At 44.9% G+C, this 27,511-nt stretch overlaps 1 protein-coding gene and 1 pseudogene across 1 annotated transcript; both read left to right on the top strand.

Moving 5' to 3' along the window:
- Positions 1-111: 111 nt before the first annotated feature.
- On the top strand, positions 112-9,092 carry LOC125543690 (uncharacterized). Its single transcript, XM_048707144.1, has 5 exons — positions 112-269; positions 416-500; positions 1,619-2,208; positions 5,132-5,307; positions 8,179-9,092. Exons 2-5 carry the CDS (start codon positions 479-481, stop codon positions 8,663-8,665), a joined length of 1,275 nt encoding a protein of 424 aa, XP_048563101.1. The 5' UTR covers positions 112-269; positions 416-478; the 3' UTR covers positions 8,666-9,092.
- On the top strand, positions 3,471-5,125 carry LOC147979349 (uncharacterized; annotated as a pseudogene).
- Positions 9,093-27,511: the final 18,419 nt, after the last annotated feature.

Below are 27,511 nucleotides of genomic sequence, written 5' to 3'. Positions count from 1 at the left end.
ACGGTGGTGACGCCGATACGCCGTTCCAGCCTTTTCCTTGGGTACACTATACCGCCGGCCGATACCGGAGCCGCGAAAAGGCCCCAAAACCAGCGTGTCGCGCCACCATTGGGTCCCTGACCCGTACGCGCTGTTGGGCAGTTGCACCCGATCCCCGTCCGACCCGTCGCTGGGATAGGCAGAGAGGAGGGTATAGAGGAGAGAGGGGGTGGGTCGTCGGGTGGTGGCCGCTCTGTTCTTCCCTCCCGCTCTGGTTCTCGCAGTCACATGTACGTACGTGCGTGAGTGCGCGGACAAAAGCCGGATTCACGCCTCTTATCTCTCTTGCTCGATCTCGCCGTCGCACGCGCTGATCTGCTGATCTGCTGATTTCTCTTATTTTTTCCTTTTCTTTCTCCCGGGGGGGATCGATCAGGTCGTGTGACGCGGGGGGGAGTTCTGATCCGGATGGTGCAGCGCTGCGTTAACGCCCACGGCCATGATTGATCACCAACGCGCAGGTCAGATCCTCCCTTCCCTCTAGATCTTGATCTCCCTCCCTCCCTCTTCTCCACTGTCCAGTGGCGGCGCGGGCAAAGCTGCGATTTTTCCGAGGTTTTCGAGGCAATTTTTGGTGGGGACGACGGGCACTAGGCCAAACCCCTCTCCTTCGGGGGATTCAGTGTGCCTCCGTTGCAATTCTGGGTAACATTGGATGTGGTGCTTGTTCGGCTGTCAGCAAGTTTTTTAGGCATGAGCTGGTCACAGGGGCATATCCGCAGTTGAATTTTGCTACTCACTGCTACGTGCTACTGTGGATTTTTTTTGCTAAAAACGGATGGCGCATTTGGTTAGTGCTTGTAGTTTCTGTCAGCAGTCATGTCTGGTTCGGACCAGTGTAAACTGAAATCCGCCCTTGGCTGACATCACGTGGTAGCAACGTAGTCCTCCTCCGCAGCAAAAGGTGTGTGTTCTATAAATTGACGAGTAGCAAAGGCTAATGCACTGGTGATAGTGCTAAAGGCTGCTATATTTATGTTTCTATAAGATCTGTTTATGGGCAGAGTTAAGAGTGTTGCGTTTGAGCTATTGTTATTAAAGGGTTTTCGGTTAAGCTGGTTTAGGATGGCCCCCTGTAGTTGGTTTCATTTACTTGTTCGGTTGTTCCTTTCCTCCTAAATTCCACGGCACTTGTCGTAGGAAAAAAAGTGTAAGAACATAGAACCAACTGAAACATAAAATTTCTCACTTCTTCTGCCAAAGGCCTCTAGCTACTGTATTTTGAGTACATGCCGTGATATCCATTTGACTGGAACAAATTCATGCTACACTTTTCTAGATAGTGAATGTCTATAGCTGCTAACTAATCATCGTTACAATTGACCATCAGGTTTTCATCTTTCTTTTCTGATTCTGTCTTTAATTGTGACATTTGTATGTTGCTTTGAGCTTAGCCAATTGCTTCAGCCATTATCTGCTTATAACAAATATGGTGTTCTCGGTATCATTTTGGTCCCTAAAAGGTTCATTGAAAATTATCATGTTATATGTGCAAGCTAACTGTTTTCCTAAACTCCATGTACTGTCTTACCTTGCTATATTAGTTCTATCTTATTCTTATCTACTTTTATCAATGCAGAGGAAATGCAAGTTAATAACGAGGCATCTCCAGGGTGTCTCAAGCCAAATATTTCTCAGTATAACCCTCAAGAACATAGAGGTGGCATTGAAGGATTTCCTGAGAATAATGAAAAAAAGAATGATAGTATTGCAGAAGATAAAGTATGGGGGGCATCTCCTCTCCCAAATCAAGGATTTGGCAGACCCTTCTACCGCCAGGAATTTTATGCCTGGCCGCATGTTTATTCTGATTACCAAATCCTGCGGCAGCCACAACCTTATGGATTTGACAATCAGTTTTATCAGATAAATAGGGATACCTGTTTCCCCATTGAGAGAAGAGTTCAGTTCCCCTTGAAGATGCTCCCTCAAGGTTACCCTCATGATGCACAACTTCAGGAATTTCAATATTTTGTGGTTATTGACTTTGAAGCAACCTGTGACAAGGAGAATAATCCACATCCACAAGAGATCATTGAGTTTCCATCTGTCTTGGTTAACAGTGCAACGGGACAATTAGAAGCTTCCTTTCAAACATATGTTCGACCAGCATATCATCAAAATTTGACTGACTTCTGCAAGGAGCTTACCGGTATACAACAGATTCAGGTTAGAGCTATTCTTGCTTTTGAATATTCATATGTTTGATAATTATAGTCAGCAATTACTTATTACTAGTTCTCAACATGATTCCATTAGTGAGTAGCTTGACTTAGTAAGCAATCATCTATGCAGTATAATTATAGAGCATATGGCAGAAACCAAATGAGCTTTCATGCTAGTGTCAATTATGTACACACATGGAAACTAGCTTCGTTTGTACATTTTCTATGGATTTTTAAATGAAATTCTAAGCTACATATCCAATTGGGCATTTTCCGTAAGCCAAAATATATATTTATTCTAGATGCTAACCAGGATAAATACAGCTTGCACTCTGTACTTCCATAGTACATACATGTGGCACAGTGGCAGTAGTTGTTCTTCTCATCGTTTACTGGCCAATTCCACCATTATCCGACATAGGCCCTTCAAAGTAGTCACATCTTCATCAGTGTCCAGTCGGTTGCCCATGCCATGCTTTCTAGATCTCACGGCTAGATTTCTCGTGTGAGTTCGATACAGACTTTGTTTCATTGCTAATTTTGGAAAACTTCACTGAATCACTCTTCTTCAGTTATTCTCTCTAATCTGGTGTTTAGTAATTTGCTTCTTAGGATTTTATAATTTAATAATAATACCAAGTGATCTCTGGCATTCATAATTTCAACTTTGTAATGTATAACTGAGCAGTTCACTTCCTGCTTTTGGCAAATCACACTTTCAAACTCTTTCCGGAAGGAAAAAATATGAAAGCTTTCTCAACCAATACTGGATCCAGTTGGTTACATAGGAAATAAAGGAACCTGAATCCACAAGCAATACTGTTCCAATTGTCTCCAACGAGAAAATAGTGCCAAACCCCATGATCAATCTGGCGGCAGCTAGAGCTGGAAAGGGGCACAGGCCTTTCAGTGGAGCAATGGGCCTTCGACTTGTCTGGCTACAGAAATTTAACATGGTGGTGGCCACTGGCCAAAGCTGGGTGCCACGGCAACACACCAGGGCCGGGGCCAGAGCTCCGATTACGCTGTTGTGAAGCAGGCTCATGTCTCCCTTTTTCTGCATTTCTCTTTCTGTACATTAATCAGGTGGGATTAACCATTGAGGCTACTGCAGTTGATGCCTAGTTGCTTGATTTCATAGGCCTGAGACCAAACAAGGTCCTGGCATCAAAGTATGAGGGTGTAAACTAAATAACCAATAGAAACAATGTGTTGTATTCATATCTTTTGGTCCATGTAGTTCTCAAGTTAATATAGGAGTGCTGAATGGTGGTGTACGCCACCTATCAAAGCTGGTTTTATGAGATGATTCATGAAATTGGTTTCCTTGAGAAATTTCCCAAATTAGACAAACAAAATGTACCATACCAAGGTTTTAGCTACTCTCATGAAAAAGGGTCAATCACCTTAATAATCATGTTCTAATAGGTGCTTCATGTGAGTAACTCTGACCTTGGGTCATGTGCACAGCCAATGCGGACAACTACTGGTATCATCAGGGCACTACGGGTTTTGCAGACCTTTGTTTGACCTTATGTAGATGTCATTTGCTATTATGAACATTCTAAAAAGATGGTGTCTCCTTGCAAAAAAAAGAAAAAAGAAAAAGAAGAAGGTATGGTGTTTGTTACTCAACAGTCCGAGGTCGAAACTGAATGCTGATGGGACAATGTGGATAATGAGTGATGGCCAATGCTGCCCTTTGACTGTTTGAGCAAACAGCTTCCCTGAGCCATCTGTAGAGCGAAGCAATTTGGATGGATATTATCTGTAGATCCAACGATATAAGATAATATAACATTTTGAAAAGGAATTCTTAGATATTCTGTTTCTGTGTCCAACATTGATACCTGGAAGCTCACTTGGAAAAACTGGGCGCCTCCGCGCGTCCGTTTCTTCCATTGGCTTGCCCACCTCGACAGATGTTGGACTGCAGACCGCCTTGCTTGCCGCGGGCTGCAACACCCCGCACGATGCCCCCTCTGCGACCAGGCACCTGAAACCATGCACCACCTCATCCTCGCATGCCCCTTCGCCCGGCAGACCTGGCACGAGACACTGTGCTGGCTACGGATCCCGTGTACCCCGACAGACAAAGAGCCCTCACTCCTGGAGTGGTGGCAATCGGCACGACAATCCGCCTCAACGCCCATGCGCAAGGGCCTGGGTACCATGACCCTCCTCGTCCCCTGGATGATATGGAAGCACCGCAATGACTGCGTCTTCAACGGAGCGCGCCCATCGGTGAACGCCCTGCTAACGAAGATCAAGGAAGAGGCCTCCCTTTGGGCAAGCGCGGGCGCACTAGGGCTCAGAGCCATTACCCCCAGACATGGGATGTCCATTAATTCAAAAACTGTATTCGCCTCCTAGGAGGAATGTAACTACAACTCTCTCTTTTCAATGAAATGAAACGCACGCTCTCATGCGTTTTTTCGAAAAAAAACATTGATGCGGATGTTGGGAAAATAACTAGGCACTTGGCCTGCGTGTTCATGGTGAGATGTGGGCATTAGTTGACTAGACACTGATAAACGGACTGTATAGAAGCGTAGTTACCCTTCTGTGAGAGAAACTTAGCACATTACCTTTTGGTCACAATACATTAGCTTTCTTAGCAAGCATAAGGTTAGCCGATGATGTTCATAGTTTACCTTCTATTTTTATTTCTAATAAATTATAATTTGAATGTCGGCGTGAGCTGTCAAAAGTCAACATCTGTTAAGTAAAATCCCTATGTCACAAAAGAGAACTGTATATGGTTTTGTAAACCTGTCATTTTCACATAGTTTTATGATCTACAATGTGAAAAGTGCCACTTTGATAAGTCATCTTTTGCCCTTGTTAAAGAGAGTGTTGTAATGTATGACCAACAGTTTGACTTGTGTATTTGGTCAGTAATACTGTTTTTGTTTATACATGTCTAGGTGGACAGAGGTGTACCTCTAAGTGAAGCCTTGCTCATGCATGATAAATGGTTAGAGGACAAAGGAATAAAGCACAAGAACTTCGCTGTTGTGACCTGGTCCAACTGGGATTGCCGTGTGATGCTGGAATCAGAATGCAGGTTCAAGAGAATCAGGAAGCCCCCTTATTTCAACAGGTAACATATATCTCACCTATGTATGGCTATAGCTTTGGTACCATGTTTTGTTTTGACTTAACATGTGTGTGAGTGTGACGTACTCCCTCATTTCATTTTAATAGGCCTATTTAAAAAATCATGTCGAAAATACTATGGCGTGAATGCATAGTAATGCTCTTCTATTCTTCTCTGGATTGCTTATTTATATGATTATATTATCGTCTTCCATAAGCATTTATTCATCACTAATCACACATGCCATGGTTCCCTGGTGATTTTCCCAACTTTAGATCTTTATTATCTGTCTGCCTGTCAAAATACTCGTTGAAAAGTTAGGAGGGTGTGGTATTTATTATTATTTCTTCATTGTCAATTACCGTGGTGTTATTTCGGATGCTTGAAGGCCCCAAAATGAGATTGGATTAAGTTTAGTAGCTTTTGTACTATGGGAATAGGCCAGTTTGACTGATACTTTGATTAAGAAGTTGATTGCAATCTGTATCTAATCATATGCTGTTAACAAAGATGTACGGGCTGGTTCTGTAGATTTCATTGTATCTTTTTTCGCGAGTAACACATCGAGAGGGATAGGGGTGTTCCAGCATTTCATATAGAAGAAGAGAGCTGCCCGGTTAATTAGGGAAAACCGGGTGAAAACCATATACAAAGGGCATGAAGCTCCCACCGGATGACAATGCGATGGAGGCAGAGAACATGCGCGACACCAAATACACCAACATGCCAAACTGAAGCCCATGAAGGAAAACATCTGCCACACTGATGAGAACTCCTCGTCACCCTCCACGAAGCAAGGCCAGATCCAGCATGGCACACCCAGGGAGTAGCAGGAAGATGCCTCACCAAGCACCGACCACCAAACCGCGAGCGCCACCACCATTGGAGAAAGAAACGAATCCGCAAAGAGGAGCAGGATTGGGCTGCCCCGTCACAGGTAGCGAAGGACGCGTGCCTCAAGAACAATGCGCAGCCTTCGACACCCTGACAAACTGCAACAATCTGGTGCTGCCACCCTGACGTCCAACAAACCTCCACCCTGACAAACTGAACAATATGGTGCTGCCACCTCGACATCCAACAAACCTCCACTCCCTGCAGATCCTACTTCACCACCCTGACATCCACCGCCCACACGGCAACGCCTCGCGAACTGACCGTCTCGCAGCCCACTGGTCGATAAATCAGAAACCACAACCGTACCGTGCACCAAGACCTAGGGCGACCTCCAACCGCCCTAGCAGCCCGAACGATCACCCTAAAGGCATCGTGGCATAGCTCCCCCACATAGAACCACCACCGTGATGCATTCTGACCCCCCTCCTCCCACCCCTTCCTGGTCTCTACCTTCACAGATCTTAGAAGCAACGTCCGTGGCTGCTACCCTGGCATCCTCCACTCCCATCAGCGAAGCCACCAACATCGCCTCTCGTAGCTACGCTAAGCACCAAACCCGCAACAAGCCCATGCCGGGGTGGGAGGCCCGCCAACCGGAGGCAGAGGGCCAAGGCCGCATGCTCCGAGACCACGTCACCAGAAGGCGCCACCAGGATGAGGAGGGCACAACTAGGAGGGGGGGGGGGGGGGCGCTTGTTGCAGACCACCATTTGTGGTCGTACGGCCACACGGTCTAACATGCCCAGGGCCTCCGCTGCTGCTCACCGCAGCATCAAGCGTCAGTTGAATCGCCGCTCACCGTCCCATAGTAGAGCACGGACCGTGCATCACACCGCAACACACCTGCCTGGAGCCGCCGCCCCGTGGCCATGATGCGAGATTCCTGCACGCTGCCTCACCATGGCCACCACACCGAGCCCCTACCCCCACACGTCGGTGCCCTCTCGCGCGAGAGGAGATGCCGTGCCGTGGCCGCTGCCCACACGGACTTAACCCGGCGGGGGGGGGGGGGGGGGGGGATGGGATGGTTTGCCGGCGGGTAGGGTTTGCCTCCCGCGTGTCGCTCTACGCTCATGTAGAGCGCCGTAGGGGCCTTTTCTTGTTGGACGCAGGATGTTTCACTCTGTCGTACGGAGCATCTTATAGTTCAACATGCAGCTGTACTCCTGTCCTGGACGGGTTGATACGATTTGACCAATAAAAAACTTGGTGGGGGCTTGGAGTTGATCCTCCCGTGGATGCTCATTCTCACCCCCAGCCCCAACCAAACACTATCATGGACCATGGAGAAGGCCAATTCTAAACCAAGTTAGAGGTGCTTAGCAGTGCACTTAAGACTGTTCAAATCAATAATAATCCAGGTAGCCCTTATTCTCTTTTGATCTAACTGATGAAGTAAATCAAATACAGCTTAAGAGTTTTAGGTTGCCCTGTTCTTTTTGCTCTTAAAAAAACTGTTATTTGTTTTCCACTATTTAATATTGTCTGGCATTTGGATATTAAATGTTCTGCTATCACCATCATGAATTTATAAACTGTATGGGCTTCTTTGGAATGCAATAAGCTTGCACGGAATGATGCAATACCCTACATTTCCTTTCAAAATCCTTTGTTCCATGTTGATCCTATAGAAGAAGATATATGCTATTCGGAAAGATTTTGAAATAGTTGAAATATATGCAGTGTTCATTTATTATGTCACTTGCTGTTTATATGCTATATAATAAGTGATTAAATGGATCGATGGGTCTTTGTCCATATGCAACTGATTTTTCCAGGGATATGATTTCTCATGCATGACGATAAATTGATAATCAGTAAATAATCTTCTATAAATGGTAATATGCTTGTATTTTTATTTGCCATCTCATTAAATGAGTCGTGTATTAAGCCTCTGCGGGTCAAGTCCCTATGTTGTGTATTTAGAGAGAACAAGTTATCCTGGTCTTGACTCTAATATTCACAATATTTGATCAGGTGGATCAACTTGAAGGTCCCTTTCCAAGAAGTCTATGGGGGTGTTCGGTGCAACTTGAAGGATGCAGTTCAGTTGGCTGGTCTGACGTGGGAGGGTCGTGCCCACTGTGGGCTTGACGACGCTCGCAATACTGCTCGCCTCCTTGCGCTGTTGATGCACAGGGGATTCAAGTTCTCCATCACCAACTCGCTTGTGTGGCAGCAACCTTCCCCGCTGGCAATAACGTGCCAGCCATCCCCATCCCCTGACCGTTCTCCAGACCTCACCCTGTTGCAGCAGCACAAGGCAAAGGAGATGTTGGGACCTCATCTCCATGCTCACCCATATGCCGGCAAGGCCGCTGGACAGGTTTGCTTCTGTGGAGCACCGAGCAGGCCGAACACTGTACGCAAACCGGGTCCGATGCAGGGAAGGCATTTCTATGGATGCGGCAACTGGACCGTCACGAGGCGGGCCATATGCACGTTCTTTGCATGGGCGTCGTGAATATAACGACGCCCTGTCCTTCGCGGAAGTGGGCTGGTGCTTTAACTAGGGGAGGCTACTAGTGGCGGCCTTGCCGTGCCTCCCCCTTGGTATATATATGATATATGACTTTGCTCATAAGACAATGGGAGTTGACTAGGTAGTATCTAACCTGTCATACTGACTTCTGTTGATAGAAGAGAGTGGGGATGAGATGCTGCTTAGGATGCTTTATCCGCGAATAATCTTGAAGTTTGTGGACGCTTGTTTTTTCTTTTCTTTTAACTCAAATGGAACTCTAGTAGAGGTGTGCTTTGTGAGTAGATGTTGAAAGTGTGGATTGTGTGTGTTTGGTGCCTCGGTATTGATAATCAAGAACAAGTTACATATGGAACTTGAATCGCATCTGAAGATGGAAATAGCAGCCGGAATGATTATTATTTTTGCCTTTTGAGGGTTGCAACTGAGTTTTCTCTTTTCTCTGAGACCCAGTTTTGCTGTTGAATTGACAATTCTTACAAAGAAATTGTAGGTGTTAAATTTCACAAAATCCACCTTTAGGTATCTTGTGATGTAAAGCTGTAGAAATAGCCCTAGGCCTCCTTTTTTTATTTAAAGGAATTGTTTGTAGAAATGAATTCCTATTCTTATTTAGGATAGGAATCAGTTCTTTACATTTCGAAGTGAAAGTAAATATTAGCGTAGACTCAATGAAAAAATTCTTAAGCAAAATCATATGTTGCACTTAGATGAGCTCAGGAGCCGAAATCAAAATAATGGTCAAAATCATATGTTGCACTTAGATGAGGGAGCCGAAATGGATATTCGCCAAAGGAGGCCCTAGACTGAATGTGAATGTGTTACTTACAATGTTTTTGTCGAGTCCAAGGTTAAGCAGAAATAAGAGAAAAGGATGGGTCGACATGTATATTTTGTATAAATCTGCTTCACAGACGGATCGGGCACCAATATTTTCAAAAGAAAAAGAAATTGTTGATGCACATTGTCTAACGGAGTTCGGGAATTGTGTAATCCTAGGAGCTTTATTGAAACACTGTGATGCTAAACATCATTCACACCGGCAATAAACACAATACTTCAAACCGAACACATGGGATACCTCTTCGAAAACCTTCGAAGACTTTGGATTTGTCAGAGATCATTAGGACAAAACAGCAAAATTTGTCAAAGATGACAATCATATGAAGATCATAAAGTATTGAGTCTGATATTAGGTTGAATCCAAGAGATTCGACAAGCATTACTTTATTTATGTGTCGATCCTTTGAGATTGTAACCCTACGACCTAATACCTTACTTTTCCCTTTATCAGCAAATGTGATGTGATTTTGTGTAGGAGGACGTAGAGTTGAGTACATAAGTAAGCTTCGATCACCAGTCATATGGTTAGTGTAGCCACTGTTTAGGATCCACTCAGTAACTTTAAGAAATATATTCTACATTACAGTTAGTGGGATAGGTTTCACCAAGACAATTGTGAGTGACAAACATAATACGAGAAACACTTTCAAGTAAAGTAGGTTTCTTGGAGGATATAACAGCGTGAGCATCAAGAAATCCAGGGACGAAATAAATGGTAAAACTATTTATACACTTTATCTTGCGTCCGACAAGATGTTTCAGGTCTTCAACATTGTCTTTAGATTCCAATGCATTTCACCTGGAAACCCGACCCTGCATGAAAAGATTTGTTCTTAACCACCCACATATGTAAGGGTGGCTTAGAAACAATGAGTCTAAGTGCAACATATAACATTTTTGGCTTTAAAGCCCTAACAAATAGATTCACGGGGGGCTAGAATACTCAAATGAATATGTACAGAAAAGTACGATTTGTGAGCATAGTTGATACGTCTCCAACGTATTTATAATTTTTAATTGTCTCATGCTATTATATTATCAATTTGGATGCTTTATATGCAATTTTATATCATTTTTAGAACTAACCTATTAACCTAGTGTCTAGTGCTAGTTCCCATTTTGCCTATTTTATTGCTTCACAGAAAAAACAGTATCAAACAAAGTCCAAACGTGATGAAACTTTGCGGTGATTTTTTTGGACCAAAAAGGACCCTGGAAGCATCAGGAGAGGCCAGAAGATGTACAACCGGGCCACAAGCTCACACGACGCGCACCCAGGGGGCACCACCTAAGCTTGTGGGCCCCTTGTAACTCCGTTTGCCTTAATTCTACTTCTATAAATTCTATAAATTTCCTAAAATCCGAAAACCACCAGAGCGAGACCTGAAACAATTATTCTGCCACTGCAAGCCTCTGTTCTTCCGTGATCCCATCTAGAGGCCTTCGCCGGTACCTTTGCCGGAGGGGGAATCGATCACGAAGGGTTTCTACATCAACCTTGCTGCACCTTCGATCATATGTGATCATTTCACCAAAGACCTACGTGTCTATAGTGATTAGCTACATCTCTCTCTCTCTCTCTGATATTCAATACAATGTTCGCCTCAGAGTTCTATTCGATGTAATCTTCTTTTACGGTGTGTTTATTGGGATCCGATGAATTGTGGGTTTATGATCAGATTATTGATTGAAAGTAACTGAGTCTTTTCTGAATTTTATTATGTGTGATTGTTATAGCTATGTAATTCTTTTCGATCTATGAGTTTTCTTTGGCCCAGTTGATGAGTAGATCTTTAGTGGAAGTGGTGCATAGTAGTAGGTTCAATCTTGTGGTGTCCTCACCTCGTGATAGAAGGGATAATGAGGCACTTATTTGTATTGTTACTACTAAGGGGAAAACGACTAGGTTCAATCACATTGCTTGATTTTATTCTGACTACATTATGTCATCATACTTCATGCATTATTCTGTTTGTTATGAACTTAATACCTAGAGAGGCAAGTATAAAAGCGCTCTCAAAGTGGAAGTGGAGTAATAGTAGTAGATGCAGGCAGTAGTGAGTCTACTTGTCACGGACGTAATGACTTTGTACTGATCATGCAATGAATAAGCCATAACTATGCACTTTTGTATCAATTGCCCAACAGTAATTTGTCTACCCACCATATGCTATGTTTTTGATAAAGATGCCTCTAACGAAAACTATGGCCTTCGGGTCTATTCAACATATTTACTAAAACCTTAAAATACCTTGCTATAATTTATTTACTTTTATTTTACTTTGCAATTTATTTACTTAAAATACCTTGCTATAATCTACTACTATCAGATTTAATCCTTACAATTAATGAGTAGAAGGGGATTGACAACCCTCTTGCCCATGTTGGGTGCAAGTATTTACTCTTGTTTGTGTAGGTACTGTCAACAGTTGTTTATGAACATCCTGAAGTTATTAATGTTATTAATATTATTAAAAATAAAAAGGTATAAAAATACTTTTTTTCATGAATAAAAATTACATGCAAATGTAGGTGATGTTTTCTGAACATCCTGATATCTTTTTTTGCATTTTTTTGAGTTCATATCAACTTGTTATGCATGTTCAAACGACTTTGACCATTATTTTGAAACTTCATAACAAGTTGATATGAACTAAAAAAAATGCAAATAAGATATCAGGATGTTCACAAAACGTCATCGACATTTGCATGTAATTTTATTCCTGAAAAAAATATTGTTTATGTTGGGGAACGTAGTAATTTTAAAAAATTTTCCTACGCACACGCAAGATCATGGTGATGCATAGCAACGAGATGGGAGAGTGTGATCTACGTACCCTTGTAGACCGACAGCGGAAGCGTTATGACAACGCGGTTGATGTAGTCGTACGTCTTCACGGCCCGACCGATCAAGCACCGAAACTACGGCACCTCCGAGTTTTAGCACACGTTCAGCTCGATGATGATCCCCGGACTCCGATCCAGCAAAGTGTCGGGGAAGAGTTCCGTCAGCACGACGGCGTGGTGACGATCTTGATGTTCTACCGTCGCAGGGCTTCGCCTAAGCACCGCTACAATATTATCGAGGATTATGGTGGAAGGGGGCACCGCACACGGCTAAGAATATGATCACGTGGATCAACTTGTGTGTCTAGAGGTGCCCCCTGCCCCCGTATATAAAGGAGTAAGGGGGAGGAGGCCGGCCCTAGGAGGGGCGCGCCAGGGAGTAGGATTCCTGCTGCTAGTTGGAGTAGGTTTCTTCCTTTCCTAGTCCAACTAGGAGAAGGGGGAAGGGGGGAAGAGGGGAAGGAAGGGAGAGAGGGGCCGCGCCCCAAACCCCTTGTCCAATTCGGACTGGGCTTGGGAGGGGCGCGCGCCACCTCCTGATCCTTCCCACTAAGGCCCATTAAGGCCCATTGCTTCTTCCTCGTATTCCCGTAACTCCCCGGTACCTCCAAAAATACCCGAATCACTCGGAACCTTTCCGATGTCCGAATATAGTCGTCCAATATATTGATCTTTATGTCTCGACCATTTCGAGACTCCTCGTCATGTCCCCGATCTCATCCGGGACTCCGAACTCCTTCGGTACATCAAAACTCATAATATAACTGTCATCGAAACCTTAAGCGTGCGGACCCTACGGGTTCGAGAACAATGTAGACATGACCGAGACACGTCTCCGGTCAATAACCAATAGCGGAACCTGGATGCTCATATTGGCTCCCACATATTCTATGAAGATCTTTATCGGTCAGACCGCATAACAACATACGTTGTTCCCTTTGTCATCGGTATGTTACTTGCCCGAGATTCGATCGTCGGTATCTCAATACCTAGTTCAATCTCGTTACCGGCAAGTCTCTTTACTCGTTTCGTAATACATCATCTTGCAACTAACTCATTAGTTGCAATGCTTGCAAGGCTTATGTGATGTGCATTACCGAGAGGGCCCAGAGATACCTCTCCGACAATCGGAGTGACAAATCCTAATCTCGAAATACGCCAACCCAACATGTACCTTTGGAGACACCTGTAGAGCTCCTTTATAATCACCCAGTTATGTTGTGACGTTTGGTAGCACACAAAGTGTTCCTCCGGCAAACGGGAGTTGCATAATCTCATAGTCATAGGAACATGTATAAGTCATGAAGAAAGCAATAGCAACATACTAAACGATCGGTTGCTAAGCTAATGGAATGGGTCATGTCAATTAGATCATTCTCCTAATGATGTGATCCCGTTAATCAAATGACAACACATGTCTATGGTTAGGAAACATAACCATCTTCGATTAACGAGCTAGTCAAGTAGAGGCATACAAGTGACACTTTGTTTTGTTTATGTATTCACACATGTATTATGTTTCCGGTTAATACAATTCTAGCATGAATAATAAACATTTATCATGAAATAAGGAAATAAATAATAACTTTATTATTGCCTCTAGGGCATATTTCCTTCAGTCTCCCACTTGCACTAGAGTCAATAACCTAGATCACATCGCCATGCAATTCAACACTAATAGTTCACACTACCATGTGATTAACACCCATAGTTCACATTGGCATGTGACCAACACTCAAAGGGTTTACTAGAGTCAGTAATCTAGTTCACATCTGTATGTGATTAATACCCAAAGAGTACTAAGGTGTGATCATGTTTTGCTTGTGAGAGAAGCTTAGTCAACGAGTCTGCCAAAATTCAGATCCGTATGTATTTTGCAAATTTCTATGTCTACAATGCTCTGCACGGAGCTACTTTAGCTAATTGCTCCCACTTTCAATATGTATCCAGATGAAGACTTAGAGTCATCCGGATCAGTGCCAAAAACTTGTATTAACGTAATCCTTTTATGACGAACCTTTTGTCACCTCCATAATCGAGAAACATATCCTTATTCCACTAAGGATAATTTTGACCGATGTCGAGTGATCTACTCCTAGATCACTATTGTACTCCCTTGCCAAAATCAGTGTAGGGTATACAATAGATCTGGTACATAGCATGTCATACTTTATAGAACCTATGGCTGAGGCATAGGGAATGACTTCCATTCTCTTTCTATCTTCTGCCGTGGTCGGGCTTTGAGTCTTACTCAATTTCACACCTTGTAACACAGGCAAGAACTCTTTCTTTGACTGTTCCATTTTGAACTACTTCAAAATCTTGTCAAGGTATGTACTCATTGAAAAAAACTTATCAAGCGTCTTGATCTATCTCTATAGATCTTGATGCTCAATATGTAAGCAGCTTCACCGAGGTCTTTCTTTAAAGAACTCCTTTCAAACACTTCTTTATGCTTTACAGAATAGTTCTACATTATTTCCGATCAATAATATGTCATTCACATATACTTGTCAGAAATGCTGTAGTGCTCCCACTCACTTTCTTGTAAATACAGGCTTCACCGCAAGTCTGTATAAAACTATATGCTTTGATCAACTTATCAAAGCGTATATTCCAACTCCGAGATGCTTGCACCAGTCCATAGATGAATCGCTGGAGCTTGCATATTTAGTTAACACCTTTAGGATCGACAAAACCTTCTAGTTGCATCGTATACAACTCTTCTTTAATAAATCCATTAAGGAATTCAGTTTTGTTTATCCAACTCACTCGGAACCTTTCCGATGTCCGAATATAGTCGTCCAATATATCGATCTTTACGTCTCGACCATTTCGAGACTCCTCGTCATGTCCCCGATCTCATCCGGGACTCCGAACTCCTTCGGTACATCAAAACTCATAATATAACTGTCATCGAAACCTTAAGCGTGCGGACCCTACGGGTTCGAGAACAATGTAGACATGACCGAGACACGTCTCCGGTCAATAACCAATAGCGGAACCTGGATGCTCATATTGGCTCCCACATATTCTATGAAGATCTTTATCGATCAGACCGCATAACAACATACGTTGTTCCCTTTGTCATCGGTATGTTACTTGCCCGAGATTCGATCGTCGGTATCTCAATACCTAGTTCAATCTCGTTACCGGCAAGTCTCTTTACTCGTTTCGTAATACATCATCTTGCAACTAACTCATTAGTTGCAATGCTTGCAAGGCTTATGTGATGTGCATTACCGAGAGGGCCCAGAGATACCTCTCCGACAATCAGAGTGACAAATCCTAATCTCGAAATACGCCAACCCAACATGTACCTTTGGAGACACCTGTAGAGCTCCTTTATAATCACCCAGTTACGTTGTGACGTTTGGTAGCACACAAAGTGTTCCTCCGGCAAACGGGAGTTGCATAATCTCATAGTCATAGGAACATGTATAAGTCATGAAGAAAGCAATAGCAACATACTAAACGATCGGGTGCTATGCTAATGGAATGGGTCATGTCAATTACATCATTCTCCTAATGATGTGATCCCGTTAATCAAATAACAACACATGTCTATGATTAGGAAACATAACCATCTTCGATTAACGAGCTAGTCAAGTAGAGGCATACTAGTGACACTTTGTTTGTCTATGTATTCACACATGTATTATGTTTCCAGTTAATACAATTCTAGCATGAATAATAAACATTTATCATGAAATAAGGAAATAAATAATAACTTTATTATTGCCTCTAGGGCATATTTCCTTTGCTCTTCTGCTGATACGGCTGACGGAACGGAGGAGGAGGAAGCCAATACTTCTGCTGCTTGGCCACTTGAGTAGAGGAAGAAGGAGTAGTGTCTCTGACTCGCTTCTTGGAAGCATCACACCTCAGTTGAGCGGCCTCTTGCTTCAATGCCATGTTGTAGAACTCATCGTACCTCAAGGGCTCAAAGAGAACAAGAGCTAGCTGAATTTCTTCTCTGAGACCACCCCTGAACTGGTATATCATGCTCTTCTCATCAGGGACGTTCTGCTTGGCAAAGTGGGCGAGCTTCTAGAACAACTTGTTGTAGTCATAGACAAAGAGCCTTGCTTCAGGTTGCGGAATTCCTCATGCTTGCTTTCAACCACGCTCTGAGGGATATGATGAGCTCTGAAATCTTGACGGAATTCATCCCAAGTGATCACACGTCCACCTCTGGAATCCTTGTACTGCTGGAACCGTTCTGCAGCTTGATCTTTGAGTTGGAAGGAAGCGAACTTGACAAAGTCCTCAGGCCTGACGTTACTGCACTCGAAATGCTTGCACAGATCCACGAGCCAATCGTCAGCATTGGTTGCCTCAACACAATTGCTGAAAGTCTTTGGCCCGTTAGCAAGGAACTGGTTGAGTGTAGCAAAGTGATTCTGATTGTTGCCTTGGTTCCCTTGGTTGCCTTGATTGCGCTCTTGAAGAATTTGCATGATCAACTGTGTGTTTGCATTGGTTGCGGCCATCACAGCTTGCCATGCCTCCGGAGGAGGTGGAGGTGGTGGCGGATCTTGATTCTGATTCTGATTGGTGCTCTTAGCGGGAGCCATCCTGAAGAGGTTGACCACCCTTAGCACATAGACAGATAAATGAAGCTGAATCCAACGGAATGAAAATTGCAACATATAGTCTTCACATCCGAACAAAATGAACGAATGCATTCCTCTTGAAATGGTCACATATCCATAAATTGAGAAGCCACTTAGAATTTAGGTAGAGAAATAAATCAACAAGGTACGGATCAAGAACGAATACTCGGTAAGAAATCCCAATCTCAAACCAAATATCCGTGGAAGAAGAACTAGAGCTACGAGAATTCCCGCCTATGAAACTCCCGAACCTTTCCGGTTATGCAATCAGGTGTTGGGGATACAGGGGAAGCATAATATCTCACCCAATTCTAGCAAATCCTACATCCAGCTGTATCCATCCTTCAACACATAACTGAGAAAAACTTCGGAAACCATCTACCTCAACCTTCGAAAAGCATCCGTTATACAAGTTATGGCGATACTTCCGAACTCCTCCCCCAGTACTAGGTGGCGTCGAGGTTATCTCACCAACGAACTGCATAAAAGAGATTTTCGATGTCGGCGTACTAAACTCAGGTATTCCAGAACTGCAACGATAAAATTATGACGACAACACCTCAGAGCTCAACTCCCCGGGACACTTCCACAAAACCCCTGACAGGAGGCACCAAGACAATGTTCTCGTCATAAAACCATCGGAACGATTCCAAGATACTCGCGTGATCCTAATTTTTTTTAGTGAAATTTGAGAAGAGAAGAGTCAAAACTCTACGTCAGGATGCCTTACCAGAGCGATGAGGAGACTGGGGAGTAAAAGAATTCCTAAACTCTCTGATATATAATTCCTAAATGACTCAAAACATTTTTTCTAGACACAACTCGGCCGCTAATAACGATCAATCAGTGGGGGCTCCTAAGGTCGGGGAAGGCTCTGATTACCAACTTGTAACACCCTCGATGCGACTATATCTCCCACGTGTCGAGGCACGACTTAGAGGCATAATCGCATTGAAGGCATATGTCGCAAGTGAGGCAATCTTCACAACATCCCATGTAATATAAATAATAAAGGGGAGATAACATAGTTGGCTTACACTCGCCACGTCAATCAAGTACATAAATAACATTACATCATCCAAACACTCATGGCCTGACTACGGCGCCAAAATAAAAGATAACCCAACAAGCGACACGGTCCCGATCACCCCCAACAGGGCACCACTACTGATCATCAGGAAAAGAAACATAGTAACGTTGAGAGTCCTCGTCGAACTCCCACTTGAGCTCGAGCGCGTCACCTGGACGGAATCATCAGGCCCTGCATCTGGTTTAATAGTAATCTGTGAGCCACAGGGACTCAGCAATCTCGCCCTCGCGATCAAGACTATTTAAGCTTAATAGGAAGGGCAAGGTAAATATGTGGAGCAGTAGCAAGCGACTAGCAAATATGGTGGCTAACCTGTTCGCAAAAGAGAGCGAGAAGAGGAGGCAAAGCGCGAACGAATAACTAGAGGGAAAACCTGCGGCAAGCATTACTCCAACACCGTGTTCACTTCCCGGACTCCGCCGAGAAGAGACCATCACGGTAACTCACACTGTTGATTCATTTTAATTAAGTTAAGGTTCAAGTTATCTACAACCGGACATTAACAAATTCCCATCTGCCCATAACCGCGGGCACGGCTTTCGAAAGTTCAAATCCCTGCAGGAGAGTCCCAACTTAGCCCATGACAAGCTCTCACGGTCAACGAAGGAATAGACCTCCTCCCGAGATGTTCCGATCAGACTCGGTATCTCAGTTCTTCAAGACACTTCGACAGGTTAAAACAAGACCAGCAACACCGCCCGAATGTGCCGACAAATCCCGATAGGAGCTGCACATATCTCATTCTCAGGGCACACTCAGATGAGCTCTCCATACAACTAAAACCAAACCTCGAGTTTCCCCGAGGGGGCGCTGCACAAGACTCTAGTTTGGACCAACACTCAGAGGAGCACTGGCCCAGGGGGGGCTAAAATAAGATGACCCTCGGGCTCCGGAAACCCAAGGGAAAAAGAGGCTAGGTGGCAAATGGTAAAACCAAGGTTGGGCATTGCTGGAAAAGCTTTAATCAAGGCGAACTATCAAGGGGTTCCCATTATAACCCAACCGCGCAAGGAACGCAAAATCCGGGAATATAACACCGATATGACGGAAACTAGGGCGGCAAGAGTGGAACAAAACACTAGGCGAGAGGCCGAGCCTTCCACCCTTTACCAAGTATATAGATGCATTAAGATAACATGGCAATGTAATGATATCCCAACAAGTAAAATAATGTTCCCACAAGGAACGGTCTCCAATCTTCACCTGCAACTAGCAACGCTATAAGAGGGGCTGAGCAAAGTGGTAACATAGCCAATCAACGGTTTGCTAGGACATGGTGGGTTAGAGGTCTGACATGGCAATTTGGAAGGCTTGAAGGCAAGTGGTAGGCATCGTAGCATAGGCATAGCAAAAGAGCGAGCATCTAGCAAAGCAAATATAGTAGTGATTTCGAGGGTATGATCATCTTGCCTGCAAAGTTGTCAGAGTTGACTGGATCCTCGAGCAAACTCAACGGGCTCCTCGTTAGCGAACTCGTCTCCTGGCTCTACCCAAACAAGACAAACAAGCAACAAGTACACAATCAACCACGTGCAAGGCTCAAACAATATGATGCAAAGATGATATGCTATGCGATGCGGGATGCATATGCAAGATGTGACAAGGAATGCATGAACCTGGCCTCAACATGGAAATCCAAGTGTGTCACTGGAAATATGAGATGAAATCGCTTGAAAACGATATAAAGAACGCCGGAATCGGAGTTACGGTTTGGAAATGGCAAGCAATTCAAATATGACCATGTTCTGCGATTAACAGCAAGTAGCCATCTAAATGCAACAAGATGAACATGCTACAGCACCCAAACATGGCATAAAAATACATGTCATGGATGCATTCATGATGCTTAAAAAAATTCTAGCACTGAGCTACGGCCAATTCATCCATTAACAGGTTCAAACAAGCATGGCAAAAATGCATATGGTAAACAGATCTCAGACTTAGTGAAATTAACACTTGTCTGGAATTTCAGATCAGGTAGCACTCTTTGGAGCAACAAAACTACATGCTACAGGACCTGAACATGGCAAAGTAAAGCATGGAATGGAGATACTCAAAGAGCTTAACAAAAGTTCCTTAGTGACCTTGAACCAAAAGGGATCAGAAAATACATTTGCAAGCATGTGAACATGGCAAAAACATAATCAGTTCTCAGACTTAGTGAAAACTGGAACATGCTAAAACAGATATCAAGTAGGCATGTTTACGAGCTCGATGCACTCACTACAGAGCAAGTCATGGCAATCTAAGCATACACCCATCAAGAATACACAAAATGCAAGCTAGACATGGCAAGAACAATAACATAGCATGCACGGATCAACTACAACATCCTCGGCAAAATCGCTAACAAGTAGACAATCTGCCCAGATTCACGAAATAGCAAAAGTAGAGCTCGATTGACTCAAGCTAGGGTGCTCCATAATTGCAAACAAATACATGGATGGATAGAGCACTACAAGATTAACAAAATATCCTTACTGATCATCCCCAAAAGAGGCACGGATCATTAGGAAACAACATGAACATATGGCCATATGAGATAAACAGCTCAAGGACTTGGTGGAAATGCTAAGTCCCTGAAATCAGCATTACCAAGTGCCTCACTTTCCAAGCTTGTGCTAGTCACCACACACATCACAAAAATACATGGGTTACACCTCTGGAAAGATGGCAAAACCCTTAACAAAACATATGTAGAGCTCATGGGCATATCATGCACACAATAATCATGGCAAAATGACAAATAGCTAAATGGAGCAGCAGATCTGACAATTATCTCAAGTAGCACTCTTCTAACAGCATTTCGGGCATCAAGATGAACTCAAATGAAAATGATGCAATGGAATGAAATGATGTGCTCTCTGAGGCGAACATTTTGATATCCTATATGCCAAAAACGGAGTTACGGATGAGGAGTTACGATGCGATGAACAGGAGCATATGAACTAGGGTTTTGGGAAAAAAGTCAACCATCTCCGGATCTAGATCTGGCGGGTTACTATAGCTGCAAGCAATCCGAGGATCGCCGGAATCAGCGCCAGAGTTGGAGGAGTGGTGGCCGGCGAGGTGGGGTTCGCCGGATCTGGCCGGGGCGACGCGGGTCGCCGGCGGGGGCGCGGGCTCCGGCGCGGCAGAGCCGCCGGAACGGCGAGGTGGCCGGGTGGTTGGTGGCGACGCTCGCCGGAGTAGGCAGCGGCAATTGCGCGCGGCAGCGGGCGCGGTGGCGGCGGGCGGCGGAGACGAGGCGCTGGCGGCGGGGTCGGGCGCGGGGCGCCGCGGGAGGCAACGGGCCTTGGGGGCCCCTCCTGGGCTTCCCGGGCCGGCGGTGGAGGGAGTGGCCGCACGCCACGTGGCGCGACGGGAGTGGGCGGCGGCGATGTCCGGCGCGCGGACGGACGTGTCCGGCGCGCAGATGAGGAGCGGGGCTAGGTTTAGGGTGGTTTGGATCCGGAATTTCGGGGAGGGGATATTTATAGAGGTAGGAGGAGTTAGGAGAGTCCAAATGAGGTGCGGTTTTCGGCCACGCGATCGTGATCGAACGCTCTAGATGATGGAGAGGGTTTTGGTGGGTTTTGGGCCAAATTGGAGGGGTGTTGGGCTGCAACACACACGAGGCCTTTTTGGTCCCTCGGTTAACCGTTGGAGTATCAAACGAAGTCCAAATGGTACGAAACTTGACAGGCGATCTACCGGTAGCAAACCAAGGCCGCTTGGCAAGTCTCGGTCCAATCCGGAAATGTTTAATCCCCACACACGAAAGAAAGGTAGAATTGACCATCGGAGGAGAACGAAGCGCCGGAATGCAAAACGGACAACGGGGAAAATGCTCAAATGCATGAGATGAACACGTATGCAAATGCAATGCACATGATGACATGATATGAGATGCATGACAACGATAATAACACACGGAGACAAAGACCCGAACCTGAGAAAATAAAATAACTTAACGCCGGAAATGGCAAGAGTTGGAGTACAAATTGGGTAAATCATATACGGGGTGTTACAAAGCTTGAATTGAATACATCGGAGAAGAAAGAGAACGAAGAATGATGAGCTTGTAGAGCATCTTCATGAGAACCACCGGATAAGAACATTGATTGAAAATAATGAAGAGACTTCACATGAATAAAATGGATACTTGATTAATACATCTGATTCCTTGAAGGAAAAGGGTGGGAGGGCGGGAAAACAAAGACAACTTGGAACGGATGAAACGAACACCGTTGGAAAAAACTGAGGGGTGATCTTGCGAACGGTAAAAATGATAGGATCATCTTGAAGGAAAACGCACCAGATGAAAAGGAGTGACATGACAATCTCGATTATCATGAAGGATTAGTATTCACATAGAAATATGAGAATACCGCTTGGAAAAGGTATGGAATCAACACTTGATTTCGAAGCAACTCGAATACCACAACTCAAAACAAAACAAAGGATTTGGCTCGCAGAATAAGCCAGAAACAAACATATGATAGATCCTATATCATATCATGTGTCTGTTGGAAAGATATCCTACGTGAAACTTGAATTCCCACTTATAAACTCCCAAAACTTTCTGGTTATGCAATCAGGTGTTGGGGATACAGGAGAAGCATAATATCTCACCCAAACTAGCAAATCCTACATCCAGCTATATCCATCCTTCAACACATAACCAAAAACTTTCGGAAATCATTTACCTCAACCTTCAAAAAGCATCCATTATACAAGTTATGGCAATAATCCTGAACTCCCGCCCCAGTACTGGGTGGCGTCGAGGTTATCTCACCAACAACTGCATAAAAGAGATTTTCAATGTCAGCGAACTCAGGTATTCCAGAATTGCAACGATAAAATTGTGACGACAACACCTCAGAGCTCAACTCCCCGGGACACTGCCACAACCCCTAAATGTCAGGAGGCACCAAGAACAATGTTCTCGTCACAAGAATATCGGAACGATTCCAAGATACCCACGTGATCCTAATTTTTTTAGTGAAATTTGAGGAGAGAAAAAGTCAAAACTTCTACGTCAGGAGGCCTCACCAGAGCGACGAAGAGACTGAGGAGTAAAAAGAAACCTACTCTACGATATATAGAATCCTAAGACTCAAACATTTTGTTCTAGACTCAACAACGTCAGCGATTCGATCAAGCAGGGGGATCATAAGTCAGGGAAGGCTCTGATTACCAACTTGTAACACCCACAATGAGGCTATATCTCCCACGTGTCGGGGCATGACTTAGAGGCATAGCTGCATGGTAGGTCTGTTGCAAGAGGGGTAATCTTTACACATCCCATGTACTGAATAAGAAAGGGATAAAGAGTCGGCTTACAATCGCCACTTCATACAATACATAAATAATCCATACATCATCCAGAATACAATCAAGGTCTGACTACGGAACCAAAATAAAGAAAGACCACCCCAAATGCTAGATCCCTGATCGTCCCTACTGGGCTCCACTACTGACCAACAGGAAACGAAACAAGACAACGATCAAGATCTTCATCGAGATCCCACTTGAGCTGGGTTGCGTCACCTGCACTGGTATCATCGCACCTGCAACTGTTTGGAAGTATCTGTGAGTCACGAGGACTCAACAATCTCACACCCGCGAGATTAGGACTATTTAAGCTTATGTGTAGGAAAGGGTAGTGAGGTGGAGCTGCAACAAAGCACTAAGCATATATGGTGGCTAACTTACGCAAATAAGAGCGAGAAGAGAAGCAACGCAACGGTCGTGAACTAGAAGTGATCCTGAAACTACTTACGTTCAAGCGTAACACAAGGACCGTGTTCACTTCCCGGACTCCGCCGGAAAGAGACCATCACGGCTACACACGCGGTTGATGCATTTTAATTAAGTTAAGTGTCAAGTTATCTCCAACCGGATATTAACAAATTCCCATTTGCCAAGTAACTGCGGGCACGACTTTCGAAAGTTTATACCCTGCAGGGGTGTCCCAACTTAGCCCATCACAAGCTCTCACGGTCAACGAAGGATATTCCTTCTCCCAGGAAGACCCAATCAGACTCGGAATCCCAATTACAAGACATTTCGATAATGGTAAAACAAGATCAGGAAGACCGCCCGGATGTGCCGACAAATCCCGATAGGAGCTGCACATATCTCGTTCTCAGGGCACAACGGATAAGCTAAGCATACAGGTACCAACATAACCCAAGTTGCCAAGGAACGGTCCCGCACGGTGCTCTGGTTCGGACCAACACTTAGAGAAGCACTGGCCCGGGGGGGGGGGTTAAAATAAGATGACCCTCAGGCTCGCGAAAACCCAAGGGAAGGTTATAGGTTGTTAGGCAAATGTAAAACCAAGGTTGGGCCTTGTTGGAGGAGTTTTATTCAAAGCGAACTGTGAAGGGGTTGCCATAACACCCAACCGCGTAAGGAACGCAAAATCAAGGAACATAACACCGGTGTGACGGAAACTAGGGTGGCAAGAGTGGAACAAAACACCAGGCATAAGGCCGAGCCTTCCACCCTTTACCAAGTATATAGATGCATTAACTAAAATAAGAGATATTATGATATCCCAACAAATCCATGTTCCAACATGGAACAAACTTCAACTTCACCTAGAACTAGCAACGCTATAAGAGGGGCTGAGCAAAAGCGATAACATAGCCAAACAACGGTTTGCTAGGAAGGTGGGTTAGAGGCTTGACATGGCAATATGGGAGGAATGATATAACAAGTGGTAGGTAGCGCGACATAGCGATAGAGCGATCAACTAGCAAGCAAAGATAGAAGTGATTTCGAGGGTATGTCATCTTGCCTGAGATCCTGCAAGGAAGAAGAACGAGTCCATGAAGAAGGCAAACGGACATAGTTGAACGGATCCTCACAACTCCAGAACAAAACCGAAGCTAACGAGAGAAGCAACCCGGAAAGAAGCAAGCAACATAGTAAACAACCATCACATGAACATGGCATGATGCACAACCAAGGATGATGCATGTCCGGTTTAAATATGCATGGCATGGCAAAGCGCACAAACAACACTACAAGTTAAGTGGAGCTCAATATGCAACGAGTTGCATATTGACGAAACACCACATTTGATTATTTAGTTCACTCCCGTTTATGTACTCAACAATATTAAATGTTGTTAAACATGGCAAGAGATGAAGCAAAAGTAAACTACACAATCTAAGCAATTTAAATGGGGCCGGAAACATCAAACAACAATTCCGATAAATCCCCATATGCATTTAGCAATTTAAAGCAAACAACAATTTTAAACATTCTTGATGTTGTTATCATGATGCGGATGACATGTGCAAGTTTATGCAAATTGTATTAAAAGTTGACATGAGCATATTATGAAGCATTTGTCATTGTGGCGGAAACGAAAGGGGTGCCATGACAACGAATCCGAAAATGATGCCACGGCAACATATCAGTTCCGGTAGCTCATGGAGATACCGATGCAAAAGGAAAAGTGACGGGAGCGTGTCATGCAAGGATGGTGGGGTGGTCCCGGATACCGGGTTCCCACGGGTCGACGACGGTGCCAAGCGAGGGAAACAACTAGCGTTCACAGGAGGATACAACATCCAAACATGCATCTCATACAACACATGCATTCGTTCACGGGCGGTCGTGTCGGGGTTATACCTTCGAAGCGTGCAAACGGGACGGTTCTCGTTTGGTGCAAAGTAGAGGAAGTAGACGTTCTCGGGATGTTTGTAGTGGAGGTAGTCATTCACGGCGACGGTAGTTGTACAGGGGTCTTCGGCCATGGAAGTAGTCGCACAACGTTTTCGTAGAGGTTCGGGGTCACGACACGGAACTTGACGTCCACGGTGTCTTTGCGGGTCGATGGCAGTGGTACTTGGCAAAATGCACGTCGACGGTAGTTGTTCTCGTATCATCGTGGAAGTAGTCGTACTCGACAATAGTGGTACCCGTCTTCGTAGATGTTCGGTACTTGGTGAAACCCGAAACAGTCTTGGCGTCTTCGCGTGTAGGGGCACTTGGCATTTCACTAGACTTGACGATTCCGGAGACGACGGTAGACGAATTTGGTGATCCAGGGTACTTGGTGTGCAGCGAGCAACGTTGTGGAGTATAGGTGCATCAGTGGTCTCGATCACGTAAGTGTTACCGAGATGCGGCTGTTATAGCCACATGAACATGAGCATGGCGCTAGACTCGGACAAGGCCGAAGGAGGCCTCGGCAAGGAGGAGAGCAGCGGGGTAGAGGAGATCCCGCGAGGAGGCAGCAAATGTGCGGCTCCTTAGCAGAGAGGTCGTGGCCATGGGAGGATCTGAGAGCTCGGAACCGTGGCGAAGAAGAGAGCAACGGGGTTTTGCGGACATGGTACTAGCAGCAGCAGGAGAAGAGAAGAAAAAGGTGACCGGCAGGGGCGGCAAGCGGACGTGGCTCCGACGGAGATACTCGCTGGCGGCGGCCGGAAACAGAGGCAGGGCCCCGGCGTGATGGAGGCGGATCCGAGGAGCGGTGGAGTAGACCAGGCGCTGGCGGCGGCGCTGGCTGGAGCGAGGTGGAGGCACTCGGTCCTCGGGCACAAGCGGGGAAGGAGAGGTGGCCGCGGTAGGTTCCGGGCGGCGCTCGGCGGCGACAGACTTGAAGGCGGGGCGGCGATGTGGTGTTCCACTCCTTATGCTGCTCCTTCGACGAGAAGAGTTGGCGGCGGGGACGAGGTGGCGTAGGGTCGGGCGAGGTGCCCTGGCAGCGGCGCTAGGAGGGGGATGAGGGGATCGGGCGTCTCCCTTGGAGCCGCTGGGTGCGGTTCCTGTGGGCGAGCGAGGAGAGGGAGAGAGATGGGAATCGGGCCAGAGGCTCTGGCGGCGCGAGAGAGAGATCGAGGAGAGCAAGGGATCGGGCTAGGGAGCGGCTAGGGTTAGGTGCGGTTGGGCCTTGGACCACTGGAGGCTGGGCCTGGGAGGTCCAAGAGGTAGGACTAGCTGCTGGGCTCTCTCTCCCTTAAGTCTTAAAAAACCTTTTCAGAAAACAGAAAAATCGCAAAGAAAAAAAGGAGAGAAAAGAAAGGGTTAGAGGAAGGATTTGGGCACGCGGATTATTTTCCCAAAGTCGCAAAAATGGGTATGATTCCAGAAAAAAATGGAGTGGCAAGATTGTAAGAATTGAATTCAAAGATATGAACAAAGTGTAGGATTTAGAAGTGTCTAAAAATGTTGAGAATTTTGGTGGAGCTCCGGAAAGTGAAGAAAGAATTTTAGGGCAAAGTTTGGAGATGAAACTTGAAGCGGAAAAAGGCATGTGATTATTTGCAAGTGTGTTTATGGGTGATTCCAAATTATTGGAATATAATTTTTATAGCTCCCTAAAATATTGGGAGGATATTTTACATAGAGAAATCACCATGTGAGTTCCCTCAATTTAAATAGATCAAAGATCTATGCATTTTATCTAGTTGAGTTAAAAAAAATGAA

This window comes from Triticum urartu, chromosome 3A, assembly GCF_056163025.1.
Source record: "Triticum urartu cultivar PI428250 chromosome 3A, HENAU_Tu73, whole genome shotgun sequence".
Taxonomy (NCBI): Eukaryota; Viridiplantae; Streptophyta; class Magnoliopsida; order Poales; family Poaceae; genus Triticum; species Triticum urartu.
This window is presented reverse-complemented; position numbering and strand designations above follow the sequence as displayed.